Raw genomic sequence first — 13501 nt, forward strand, 5'->3', positions numbered from 1 at the left:
ATCCAGAACGTCGGACCAGCCGCTCACCATCGCCCGTGCGTCGTCAGTCCCACTAGCCCCAACCTCGCCGCTCTCGGTCTCCCTCCGACCGTCGCTCGGAAAACTAGCCGGTGAAGCCCCTGGAGGTGACGCTGCATACACGACTCGGACTGCAAGTCCTCTGATTACTCCCGACCAGCGGTGCAATGTTCTTACAATTATCGTTCATGGTTTACCTGTGACTGCTCTTATTGATACCTGTGCACAAATATCCGTGATGAGCACAGACCTCCGCCGCCGCCTCCAAAACGTTCCGGTGCCTGCGATTGCGCCTATACCATTCGTACCGCGGATGGAAGTACTCCTGCTGTGTTTGGAATGTGCACTGCGTGATTAACAATTTCTCAGCATCAAACCAGTTCTGTTCGCTGTACTGGAAAATTGCCTTCACGACCTCATCCTTGGACTCGACTTTCTAACTTCACACGCTGCGCTCATTGACTGTTCCAAAGGTCTTCTTTGGCTCGAACTACCATCCTTCTCAGAGACCGTCTCTACCAGCCCACCTCGTCTACGCTCTGTCGATTTCTTCCGACTTCCGCCGTAAGCCGCAATCCAAGTCCGACTCTCACCATCCCCTCCAGTAACCGATGGTGATTGTGTTGCTGCCCCAATTTCTGACGTGGCCATGACACGTAGTGTCCCGCTCCCCAACACGGTGGTTACCGTTGAGGACAACCGAACTTCATTTCCCGTCCTCTATTTTGGCTTCTCAGCGCAAGTATTTCCTCGCGGCGTGTCACTTGCGCATCTGGCACCACTGGTCGACCACAGTTTCCGCCCTAACCCCAGATTCGCCACCCGATTTTTCATCAACGTCGCTCTCGTCACGTTCCTGTTCCGATCTTTTCACTCCAATGACATCTGACAAGCTCACCTCTGAACAAGTCGCTGCTATCTTCCGCGTCCTCGCTTCTTATTAAGACATCTTTGACTTCGGCGACCGTAATTTGGGACATCCGTGGTAACCCATCGCATCGATACCGGTGACGCTCAGCCCTTTCGCCAACGGCCCTACCATGTGTCAGTCCCGCGGAGCGTGCTCTCATACAGCGGGAGGTGGATAAAATGCTTCATAAGGGCATAATTGAACCCTTATCTAGTCCCTGGTCATTACCCGTTGTACTTGTAAAAAAAAGGACAATAGCTGGAGATTCTGTGTTGACTACCCCGCACCTCCACCAATTATGTTTCAGGGAATACGCGATAAATATATTGGCGAGCAAATGCGTACAACGCTGCTGCAGTCCGTTCACATTCCCCTCAGCACTTGGTCGGTCATCACTCTGAGGTATTTACTCAGCTCGTGACTATATATATATATATATATATATATATATATATATATATATATATATATATATATATATATATATATATATATATACATATATATATATATCTCACGACATCGTCATCGTAGAGGAGTGTAATTAACAAACCTCATGAAAAGAGGCGCCAATGCTTGCGTTTCATTCTATCATCTCATTTGCTTAGTGTGACGTCAGTTGCTGAATGTGAGGAAAAAAAGAAAAAGAGAGAACCCTTGTCACATCACTGAGTTTGCGAAAGCATGTCAACGCTACGATGCATCTTGAGATTCATAATTTTCAATGAGATTTCAATATGTCTGCATGTGTGTGTGTGTGTGTGTGTGTGTGTGTGTGTGTGTGTGTGTGAGCGCGCGCATATGTGTGCGTATAAGTGAGTGATACTCAGTGAGTGGGTGAGTGAGCGAGTAAGGGTGAGTGGGAGTGAGTCAGTAGGAGTGAGTGAGTGCGTGAGTGAGTGAGATGTCGAATCTGTAGCCATTTCATGTGATTAGACGCCTGTATACAGACAATGCTCGTACTCAGTAGGATTGTTCCTAATTTAATGTTTCCCACCAAAAGTCATGGTTAAACCAGCCAACAGCCTACAAGAAAAGAAGTTAGACTCGTCGCTCGACGTAGGCTACCCCAGTCTTTAAATGCAATGGGACAGTTCACGCTGCAGTGTACTGCAGTACTTTCAAAATTGAATAGGTATTTTCGGCGTGACTTTATTGGTAGAGTCTGGAGTCATCATAGTTATTTGACCTAAAGACCTTGTAAGGACCTTACTACGACGCATACTTCCTCTGGTGCAGAATGGCGACATCAGTGCAATGTCAGTGCCCATTTCTCGGAAGCGCACAGCTGGCGTGCGGACTTTCGTGCACTCGGGCACGCAACATCCAGACATCTACTTGGAGGCGCAGAGATCAAGCCACTCTGTAAGCTTGTTTTGATATGAGCGTGAGGCATAAGCGAGGGAATAGGCACTACAGTGGTGAACGTGCCAGCAACGGATGTCGCCACTCTGCACAGATCGGCGGGGGAAGAAGGAGCATCAAGGCGCTCTACACCGACGTATAGAGTAACTCTACAACGTTCTCCAACGTGCTTACGTGCGCCATCTCTGGTGGCTGGCAGAAACAAGCGAACGACCATGAAGACGACTTGCACGGTTGCTATCAATCGGGTGGTATGAGGAGAGAACGACGCTGGCGGGCTCAGGTCTCGGGTGGTCCGGGCTGCGCGTGATATATTCCGCAGGCGTTAGACGCTCGCCTCACATCACGGCACGGCGCATACGGCTTCACCCAGCCGTGCAGCACTAGGGCTTTGAATAAACCGGTTTTATCATTCGATCGTACACAGCCCGCAACCCGGATTTTTTTTTTCCGGGGAGGGGGGGGGGGGGTACACTTTTTGAAGACGGGCTGTTTTTGAAAAGAGCGCCTATTTCTAATACTTGCTTTCGGTAAAACATCCCCTTCATCAGATTATCGGAAGGGGGGCTAGGGCACCCTCCCACATTAGGCCTGATTCTACAGCACATTGCCATCGAGCATCACTGTATGCAGCTTTTCGCCACAACAGTACCAAAAAATGACGGCCACTATGACGTCAGAGTATCTTATGATCACGTGCAAATTCCTTTGGTTTTCGGAGGTGGCCGTTTATCACCACATAACTTCGTGCCCTGTTATTCATTTCAGCCTCCCTTTCGAAAACGTGCGTGCCGTGCTCTCATGTTCCCTGTCTACGCAGCTCTCTTGACGCGTGGGCAACATCGAAATGATGGTCGCTGCGCAGCAAGCTATCAGGGAGCTTTAGAATAGCACACCGCGAGCCCTTGCGGTGCGGTCACTGCCACTGCGCATGCGTCGTGACGCGAGTCGGCGTTCGCGTTCGCGGACCGCACGCGAAACATCCGAAATTGCGTACGGTAATGGCGGCCCGCAAGCGCTGGTTTCGAGGCTACGGTGTCGCTGCGATCGTGCATTGCGGTTCGCAGCAGGGCAAACACTATTCAAAAACTCATATGGCGCCCGCAAACGGTATTCTAAAGCTCTCTATTTAGGTTTGTGTTGCCCACCAAGTGGTTTCATGTTGCCAACAGAGGTATTCATCATGCCATTAAAGCCATGGATTGGTTTCGAAATAACCTTATTAATATAAATGTGTCTAAAACTAATCTAATCTGCCTCCATAATCCATTGAAGAAAGTAACCCTTGACTATCCTTTCATTTTGCATTGTTCTGATTGTTCATTCTGCTCTTGTAGGCCATTACAGTATTCATCTGTTGTGAAATACCTTGGCTTATATCATTGACAGCGACCTTTCCTGGAATAGTCATCTCGCCTATGTTTGCAAAAGACTTCGCGCTTGTCATGTCTATTATATAACATAAGATACAACATATGCCGTTTTCAGTACGTAAGATGATAGCAGATGCTTTAGGTTACAGTATACTGCGTTACGGAATAACCATTTACGGACACTGTGCTGTCCGATGGCACAATAGAATAAATAGAATATTGCGTTCGATTTAAAAAAAATATATGTTACGACCTGAACTTGAATTCTGAGAGAGACATTTTCAAAAAGCGGTTTATGCCAAACTTCAATGATCTGTTAATTGGTTGTTAATGGTTGTTTTAAAACATTTCTGGTCCAAAAAATTCCTGGTTCCATATGTTACTTCTCGTTCTTTAAGGCCCAAAGTACGTTCGTTACTGGAGGCCGCGGTGTTCAACAAAGTATGGAACTAGAATACGAGACCATTATGTTCTAACCTATTTCAATGTACTAACCCCCAGCATTTTAGCACAAAAACAAAATGCAAATTAAAGAAACTGCTACGGCGTATCTCTCTACAATTGTAATGCATGTCGTGTGTTATTTCATATACACTCATTCGCAAGCATGATGCTGCACAATCATCCAGTGTGGTACTTTGCTTAAGAAACATTTGCTGTAATTCTGTTCTTTTTTCATTTATACATTTTCACTTTCAATTGTTGTAACTATTGTATAATGCTTGTAACTATTGCTTGTATGCCCTGTTGTTTCTAATCTATATGCACGTTGTTTTTTGTCCTATAATCCCTCTGGATTGGATTTGTGGGGTTTAACGTCCCAAAACCACCATATGATTATGAGAGACGCCGTAGTGGTGGGCTCCGGAAATTTCGACCACCTGGGGTTCTTTAACGTGAACCCAAATCTGAGTACACGGGCCTACAACATTTCCGCCTCCATCGAAAATGCAGCCGCCACAGCCGGGATTTGATCCCGCGACCTGCGGGTCAGCAACCGAGTACCTTAGCCACTAGACCACCGCGGCGGGGCTCCTATAATCCCTTTTAGGCCATGAAATACAATCTTGTAACGCGTCCGGTTTGTTTTGCTGTCTGCCAGGCTCTGCCACTCAAGCCACCAATTGGCTTTGGCAGGCCTAGTCGCGCGTACTGGTTTATTTGAAAAAATAAAAGGTATTATTATTATTATTATTATTATTATTATTATTATTATTATTGCACATTTTTTCACAAATAATGCATTTTCTTCAATCACAACGGAGTAGAGAAGAAGAAGACACAAAGAGCGGCACTTGAGTTGACTTGCGCCTTTATTTCTACCCTGGTGCCGGTGTTCGCACACTTTACCTTCTTTGTGATGAATCCTGATCGAATAGCTCAGCTCAATCGAATACGTTGCTGGGCGAATTGGGACAATGTCTAAAAATAGGAATAGAGCGCAAGAAAAAACGAAACACAGGAGACAAGTAGACAAGAATGGGCGCTCAGTACCAACTGACCTAATTACGAAAGAACTGTGGAAGAAAATGCAGCTGCTCACATCGCAAGGCCGCCGCTCATATCGAAGACTAGAGCATATTGCGGCATAGCAATTGAAAATTACACTCCCGCAAACTTGCTTACGTCCGGCAGACGCAATCTTCACCCTTCAATTTCATGTAGAACGCCTCTAAGAGTTCACGTGCAACCATTCTTTCATGATTAAATCAGTTGGTAGTGAGTTCCCCTTTCCCGTCTACTTTCCTCCTGTGCCTCGTCTTTTTAGATGAGAAACAGCTCTTTGACTAGCCTGTGTAACGCTGCCAGTCCGTGTCTTTATCACAACCAAATCGCGAAGCTGACGCTTTAATTCATTGTTTGGTTCGCAAGGTTCCTTTTATTATGGAACTTCGTTGGTATACTGCAGCATAACCACGAAAGGCATGCACTTCTGTCAAGTTCGCCAGCCTCCTTTTTCAACAATACACGCACGTTGGTTCGCGCAAAGATCACTATGTTGCCCTAACAGGCAAACTCAGATTGATTATGAAAGTTGAATTCTTGGACTAACAACTACGCTGGGTGCACGAGAAGCAAATTTAACACACTAAAATCGACGATCCAAAGCGCCGGTCACCGATGATTGATTTGAATAGGCATGGTAACGAAAGAGTTAACCCGAACACCCAGTCTGCTCACTTCGTCCACGTATCGACCCCCTGACAATATATTGAACGATTTTCAGGGGCTGCAACTTTGATAGAAGACGTCGGATTCATTGCATGCAGCGCATGACGTCTCGCGGGCCGTTGCAAAATGGCGCTCGCTGGTGGAGGGAGAAATTTATAGGCGTTGACTTGTAAAGCTTACTTTGCATTGAAATAATTCTTCAGGTTTCATGTAGGTGTATAGGCAAACAGACCTCTACATTTATATTTCACCGAGCACAGCAATTCATTGGGTGGCTGTGTCATAGTCGTTTTGACTTTCACAAGTGAAGTTGCACGTACTGTTACATTTGCAAGCCTTCTGAAACACGCCTATAGTTGCTAATTTGCAAAAAAACAATTTGTTTATTTGGGGGGCTGATTTTGATGAGAAGATGTGGTCGTGTTTAGTGGTTAAGAAGAGCAAATCTGCTTTTTGTACCTTTTGCTGCCTTCTAGCCACGTAATAATCATTACGGGCGTAACAGTTCTTTGTTGCGCGAGTGCATCTTTTGTTGCCAGCGCGTCGGCCACGGCTGCATTTTCGTCGCACGAAAGACCCGACTTGGCCACGATACAGGCTGCCAGCAGTCTTGAGCAGCTCTCGTGAATTCCTCTCTAAAAGCCAGAGTGGGCGTAAATAATCATTGTAAGCTAGCTCGTTTGTGGCCTTGTAGTACATGATGTAATTAAACACCACTCACCAGTCTCCGAGAACCTTGCGAGGCCATCAAAGCATGCGCCATCCATTCATCAAGTGAGTCTGCTGCAGAAGCGTCAGGTCGTCGGTAGCGAACGGAGGGGACGAGGCCCAAATAGACATCCGTAAGCGCTGGCGCAGGTTATGAATATAAAGCGGGTAACACATTCATCAGTGTATTCACTTTCGTGCAAAGTGTTCCATCATTTCGCACCCAACGTATCCAGTGACTTCTGTTCATCAAATGGTGAAGTCAAGACCTCACGGTGCCGCGGATGCAAAAGTCTTGCACAAGAAAGACCACTTGATAAGGGCACTGCCACCGTCAAAGAAAGAAAATGTTACAGACGCATTTTCGGCGCCAACATTCTCAGCCGCAGAAAGAACAGCGGAAGTGATAATGAGAGTGCCGGAAGACAAGCGTAGGAAATTTCGTTGATATCGTTCTTCAGCAGTAAACAATGCAAAGCCATATTAACACTGGCACGCCAGTGTGGATGACTTCGAAAAAGTAGAATGTCGATTATCGGGCTTACTCTGGTGCTTGCACATGAGCAGCTGGCAAGGGGCCATGAAAAACGCACTTTATGAAATGTTAGCTCAGATCAGAAATTATAGTTGCCGTTTTCACGCGCCGAAACCCCCGGTATATGATTAAAGTGCACGTGGTTCTCGGCGACTCCGGCATAATTTTGAGCACGTGCCCTTTTGAAGGGCCCATAACCAAAACCGAGTTTGAAGGCAAGACCGCAGTTTTTTTCTGACCACATCCTGCAGGAGCTGTCCCCCCCTCGGCCCTTATTCATTCATAACACTCGTGGAATATCAGCGCTAAGCGTTGAGTCCGAATTTCGAGATTCTCGAGCACACGGTGCTATCACCGCTTGCGCAGTCGCAAAAGCAGAAAAGAAAGTGAGATCCGTTTATCGCGCCCGTTATACTCGCGAGACTAGGCCGAACGCGTTTGCGACAGCGTGGCAAAACAGGGTATGCGACAATTCACAACAGACATTTCTCGTATATCAATCATTCGAGAGCTCATTTCATCCAGACGTCACGTGAACAAACTGCAGACGTCACGACTTGCGCAGCAAGGACGACAAACGCCGAAAGAGAATGATGCGTTCATTCTTCGCGTATGCAGGGGTTGCTTAGGGGCCCATTAAAGTATGTATCCGCTTAAACCGCAGATAATTGCACTTACTTCATTCTTGCCTAAGCGGAACTTCAATGGCCGACCAAAGCCTCTTCAATCGACTCAATAACTTGGTAGTACTACCAGAGTCATTGTACTACTACGGGTGCGACCACGTTCCCCCCAATGTTTATGAATAGAAGCTACACCGGCACCACTAGTTTCACTGAAATGCAAGGTTGACGTTAATGGCACGTCCTCGATTCCCTGGTGTCATGTACTCCTTGAAAGTCAGTAGAATGAATTCTTGCCATGCGATCATTCAGTACACAGCAAAATACACGCGAATTTATAAAAAGTCGCATGTGGAATTATACTTCTCCATTCCTTCCTCTCTCTTTGCTTCAGCTGAGAGCTAGATTGACGCCATGCAGCGTTATTTTCGACTCTCAACTTGTTTATATATGTCAAATTTCGAAAACACGGCAGGGCAGTAAGATTCTGCCATCTCTATACGAACAGCACGATTTTGAGAGCCAGTACACAATGCCCTACAGTGTACATATATTTATAAAATGCACAAAGAAAAGTAAGTCAGAAGAAAAATTCCAAGGCATCCACCAGAGATTCGAACCAGCGTCCCCTCCTTCACTACCGCTATTTCAACGTTCAACGTCAACCTAATAGTTGCATTTAATGTCCCTTTAAGCCCTATAAAAAAGCAAACCATAGAGGCTGACCTGTAATTTGGATTTGATTGAAAAAGCATCCCCCCAAAAAAAAGGTGCTTCTCCAGTCTGCCGAGCTTGGTCAGTTACTTTGCCACAAACGCGTTAAGTGAGATTAAATCCAAACAAGCAACACCATCTATTGTAAACAGCAGCTCGCAATTCGAATGCACCGAGACTCGAAAGCGCAAGCCTCCGCTAAAGGCGCTTTCAGGTCGCGCTTCAGTGTTATGCGGAGCAGCTAGCTAGCACACCGGGGACAACGAAGATACGAATTGAGACCCTAAAAATGATGGGAACATAATTACTACTATGGCCTTTTGAAGAAGCTATACTACTGATTGTATTAAAGACGCAGCAACCGTTTTAATGCTACGGAAGGGTGCGGAAGACCGAAATTGGACTGCACACGGGGGTCCGTTGCGGTAGGTTGACTATCGCCACCTGGTTTGCTCTCGGCGAACAAAATTTTCCCCTCATGCACTCCTCCTCATTCGCTTCGTTTTACGTTGTTTTAGTTCGTCCTTTTTTTCATTCTCCGATGACTGCTTTATTCCTGGCCTGAACCGCTGGGTGAGGTCGAAACCGTTTCGTTCGGAGGCTGCCGCCGCTTGTAACTCGTTCTTCCAACCAAGGGAAGATACTGTCTTGAAACAGCAACGATGCTGCTTCTACGGAGACTCCAAAGCGGTGCCCTCGGCGCATTTATAAGGTGTGTAGCCGCATGAATCGCTGCTTTTATTATTATTTCTTTTTTCTTTCTTTGGCGGACGCAAATTGCGGTCTCGGCAACGCTCGAGCGCTGGCTACGGCGACTGGCGTGCAACGTGATTTGGAGCCGCATGTGCGCTACGCGTGTTGGGTTTGAGAAGAGAAGGTAGTTGGGTGCAGCGAAGCGTCAGCCCGCCGAGCAAGCGGGCGATACGAGTTTCCCGTCCAATCGCGAGCGGCCACCGCCGCCGGGATGAATGGAAAGCGCGTCGAAAAGCCTCGCCAGACTGGTTCCGCCGATCGCCTTCTTATTTTCCCAGCTCTTGGGAGAGGCGACTTATCAATGAGGCGGGCGCGAAAGGGCACGCGGAAAAAAAGGAAAGATAAAAAAGGGGTTGAGCAGGGTGCCGGTCGGGTTGAAAATAGGCTTTGCCGGGCTCGAGTGTTACGGAAGATCTCACCTGGGCGACGTGCACGCGTCAGTGTGCGCTTGCCTTGCTACGTTAACGAATAGTCGCACTCACAATTGCATTACTGGACATATAGCGGTTAAGCACTCGATTTTCAGTTGTACAAGTGGTACGCTTGACCCGAAGCACCGTTGCTTGGATGCCTTAAACTAGTTTCAATGGTTCACAACCTCGTGTCGAGCTACCGCCGTGGACTGTATGCGTGCGAGCAGCACAGCTGGCCTGAGCGGAAGTGTTCAACACTTGCGCGTGCCTACAAATGCGAAGACGCGCCTAATTGCCTTCTGTGCAGCTGCCAGCTTCTGCCGATTGCGAAAGCGAGCTGTGGGCGGAGAAAGGAGAAAACAATGGACGTGCTACTGCCGCAGTATACAGTCATCGGCGTTTTGCGACTGATCAAAACGTCTGCCGGTGCCCGAGCTGCGTTTTTTTTTTTCCTCCTCAGCGAGAGATCTACTCGACGATACCACTGCCATCGGTATTTTGCGCTCGTACACGGGCACATCGAGCAGCATATGCAAAATTAGTCTCTCGACGGACATTTTGATAGATATTATGTCATGTAATACTTCTAGCCCGAGCCATTAATTCATCTATCAATCTGAACTATGAACTGGATCGTTCGGGAAGCCGTTACACCAGTTTTATGCTTTAACCTTCAATCTATGTACATCTCTGGTGTCGCATCTGCTGTGAATGGCAGCAGCTAACTGTGAGAAACAATAATGCTACTACAGATATCATCAGTATTCTCTTGTTTGATTATACTACTAGCTAGATTCGAGCTCCTTACATGTATTTAAGCGTAGGTTCTATCCTGATGAAAAGTATCATTTTTAAGCTGTGCACAAGTTTGTGCTTCATATAAAAAGCCGTAACCTCAACAACATGCACTATATCTCCCGATATCTGATGTGAAACATGGTGGACTGTTAAGATTGAAATAACCTTGAGGAGCACAGGGGATGTGCACAGGGCATAGACTAAATGAGTAAACAAAAAGTTCACTTGAGCTGTTAGCACGAGGTCAGTGTGCATTGATTTACATTTGTACACGAGATAGCCTTATGATAGAAATAGTTGTAGGATAACGGTGACCTAAATGTTTCAGTACGCATTGAATAGCAGGAACCGTCACACTACAATCAGCGACATAAGTTTACAAATGTGAAAATTTATTACTGTGTTTTGTGATGGCCGTAAGGCAAATTTGTTCATTCTAGCAGACAAACAGAGTTCACATACTCAAGCTTCACATTTTTCAAATAAACAAAACATTACATAAAGAGGTGCTTATATAATTTGCTGGTGCTTATATGGCTACTTGTACTTGCGTTCACATCCATATAGGTGCATGTCTGTTTCACTGAAGTAAACAGAACATTTGGGAACAAATGTAGCTTGTGCCCTAGGACACCTATGTAAGCAAGAGTCACCATGGTTGTAATTAAGGTTAGTTTAATGAAAGCGACATAACTGGCTATTGCACATGTACTGAAAACGAAGTTAGCCCATGGAGATGAGTCGCCTATCCAGCCAAGCATTAACTGTGTTCTGAAGTCTCGCATTGTGCATCTGCAATGGAAAGTATGATAGCTTTGCCACATAGTAATTACCCATAATCCCACGTCCACACATTATGGCTGTGTGTGTGCATCGCAGCTTTACTATCCAAAGGAGGAATCATAGGTCCCGATTTCCACTAACTTGCCTCTAGAGGTGTTCGAACAGTCGTTGGTGAGACTGTATAGAAAAGTGCAAGATAGGAATCAAATGAATACCTTTCATACCAAATAATGAACAGCTGTTCTTGCCATTTATTTTTGCTATTCACTCTTGGCAAGTTCATGCGATTACGCTGCACATTATGATGCTACATTATGAGTATCAGGAGTTAGTAGGTAGTGTATCCGAACACTGATGGTGTTCTTTTATGACAACACAGTGTGCAGTGGCTTAGCAAGGTAACTCACGCTCTGCTGAATGATACGCAGCATGCTCTTGGCTATGAGCGATGCTGACTAACACATATCCAAGTTTGTATTCACATAAACACCTGATTATTAAACGAGGGGAGAACTGCCATTGTAGCTGAATCGTAAGAGCAGCTGGCACGCAAACCGAAGGTTGTGAGCTTGGTCCCTGTCGGGGAGAAGTTTCCTATTCGTCCACATTACTTCACTTCAAAGTCGTTATTACAACACTCTTAAAAAAACAGTATGACCAATGTCCCCTATACCTTGGCTTCGTTATTTGCTGGTTTGCATTAAGATTGCATCAATAAAAAAACAAGCCCAAAACTTTCATTTTTCATTTATGCATAAGTTCTGATTTTTTGCATCTACTCTAGCTGCTGATATCAAAATGATCATGAATTTGCTCAAGCTATGGTTCATTGAGCACTGTTGGTGATCTGTAGTATTGTAAAATTGTTAAACTCTTCTCATTGAAGAAAAACGAGTGCTTGGTTCATTATTCAAAAGTTTTGAATTACTGTGCTTCCAGTCAGAATGGAAGCTTATAGAGACTAACTCACTTATGTCTTGCACATCGCACAAAACATTCTTAAGACTGCCAGGATAGGTCGGCAGCCAGACCTGCCAGACAGAGGATGGTTGGTACAAATGGAGTTTAAGATGTCATTCAATTTCCACGTACAGCTGTGAACTCATAACCTAGCGAAAGGGAACTTGGTACTTAAGTGAGATCCTGCAGCAGTTGCAACTTACCGTAACTTGTTTTACTGGGTACTTGGAAGGATGGCTCCTTCATGCAGTTGCTTAGTATGCCATAGAACTGCTGTATCTGGCCTGCCTGTATTAATTATTAATAAAATGATTTCATTTCTTATACCTGCTCGTTGTGTTCTCTCATTTTCATGGTTACATATGCGAGTATACGCTATGTCGGGCATACAGCATACTTACTGCAGTTTTGCCCTCTTGAATCACATACTACTGGGGTGTTTGTAATGACTCCAGGCATTCAGACACACCATTGTGCTGAAGAGGAGAGAGAAACAGTACTGGCCACACATTACCTTTTTATGAACTTGGTGCATGATTTCCATCTACTGCGAGTGTCGATCATGGTGCCTATATTGTCTTCTGCGGATGTCAAAGCTGGCATTTCGAGAATCTCTCGCTTCTAGCTCACCCTTGTATAACAAATAGCTAATGGACAATGCCGTAGAGCCACCGGCTTACCCGCACCCAGCTTAGAAAGCATGGAAGTGTAACTGAAGTGGTGGCTCTAATGGGTGGGTGAACTTTATTTGGTCTTTCAGAACGCACTTTAGCACGTTGTGGGCTGCTCGCACGTCTAAACAAAAAGACCAAGTCTCTCTGCTGCGTTGCGGGCACATTGGACTGCCCATAACTGTTGTTCTAGTCCAGAGCTTGTAATAGCACCCTCCCATTTGGACGGCATGATGACTTCCTCACAACCTAACGAAGGGCACCGCCAGAGCATATGTTCCAAGTTGCTATATTAACGCAGAAAGAATGTGTATTAGTTGGCTGTATTTCAGGATAAATCTTGTTTGATAGCGCAGAGTTGGGTATGCTCCGACCTGAAGAAGCCCTTCAGGGTCAGTGGCCCTAATGACAAGACAGTTATAGCCAAATTGGGCAGGTACTACACATGTGAACATGACTGGCAAGATACTGTGTCAAAGGTCGTGGAGCATGGTAAGACGACGACAAGATGGCACCTTTAAGAACAACGCATTGCTAAGAATGGAGGCCAAATAGCATCAAATGAAATTGGATGGGTAAGTTGACCTCAGGGTACCAGGAAAGCAAGTTACACTAGGGCTGGAGGGGAATGTGGCAAAATCTGCATTAGCATATGAAGCCAGTGCTACTGGTTCTTTGTCTACGAATGAAGGTGATTGTTTTTTT

General features: G+C 45.8%; 1 protein-coding gene across 2 annotated transcripts in view; it reads left to right on the forward strand.

The window, feature by feature from the left end:
- Window positions 1-8962: 8962 nt before the first annotated feature.
- The window catches only part of LOC119174261 (NADP-dependent malic enzyme), a 144785-nt gene continuing 140246 nt past the window's right edge, over window positions 8963-13501 (forward strand). The window contains exon 1 of one of the 2 annotated variants that reach the window (XM_075883085.1): window positions 8963-9130. In XM_075883085.1, the coding sequence (XP_075739200.1) occupies window positions 9081-9130 (50 nt within the window). In that variant the 5' untranslated portion in view covers window positions 8963-9080. The remainder of the gene's footprint in view (window positions 9131-13501) is intronic. The other variant, XM_037425094.2, reaches the window with a different exon arrangement.

The sequence above is a fragment of the Rhipicephalus microplus genome, unplaced genomic scaffold, assembly GCF_043290135.1.
Source record: "Rhipicephalus microplus isolate Deutch F79 unplaced genomic scaffold, USDA_Rmic scaffold_15, whole genome shotgun sequence".
Taxonomy (NCBI): Eukaryota; Metazoa; Arthropoda; class Arachnida; order Ixodida; family Ixodidae; genus Rhipicephalus; species Rhipicephalus microplus.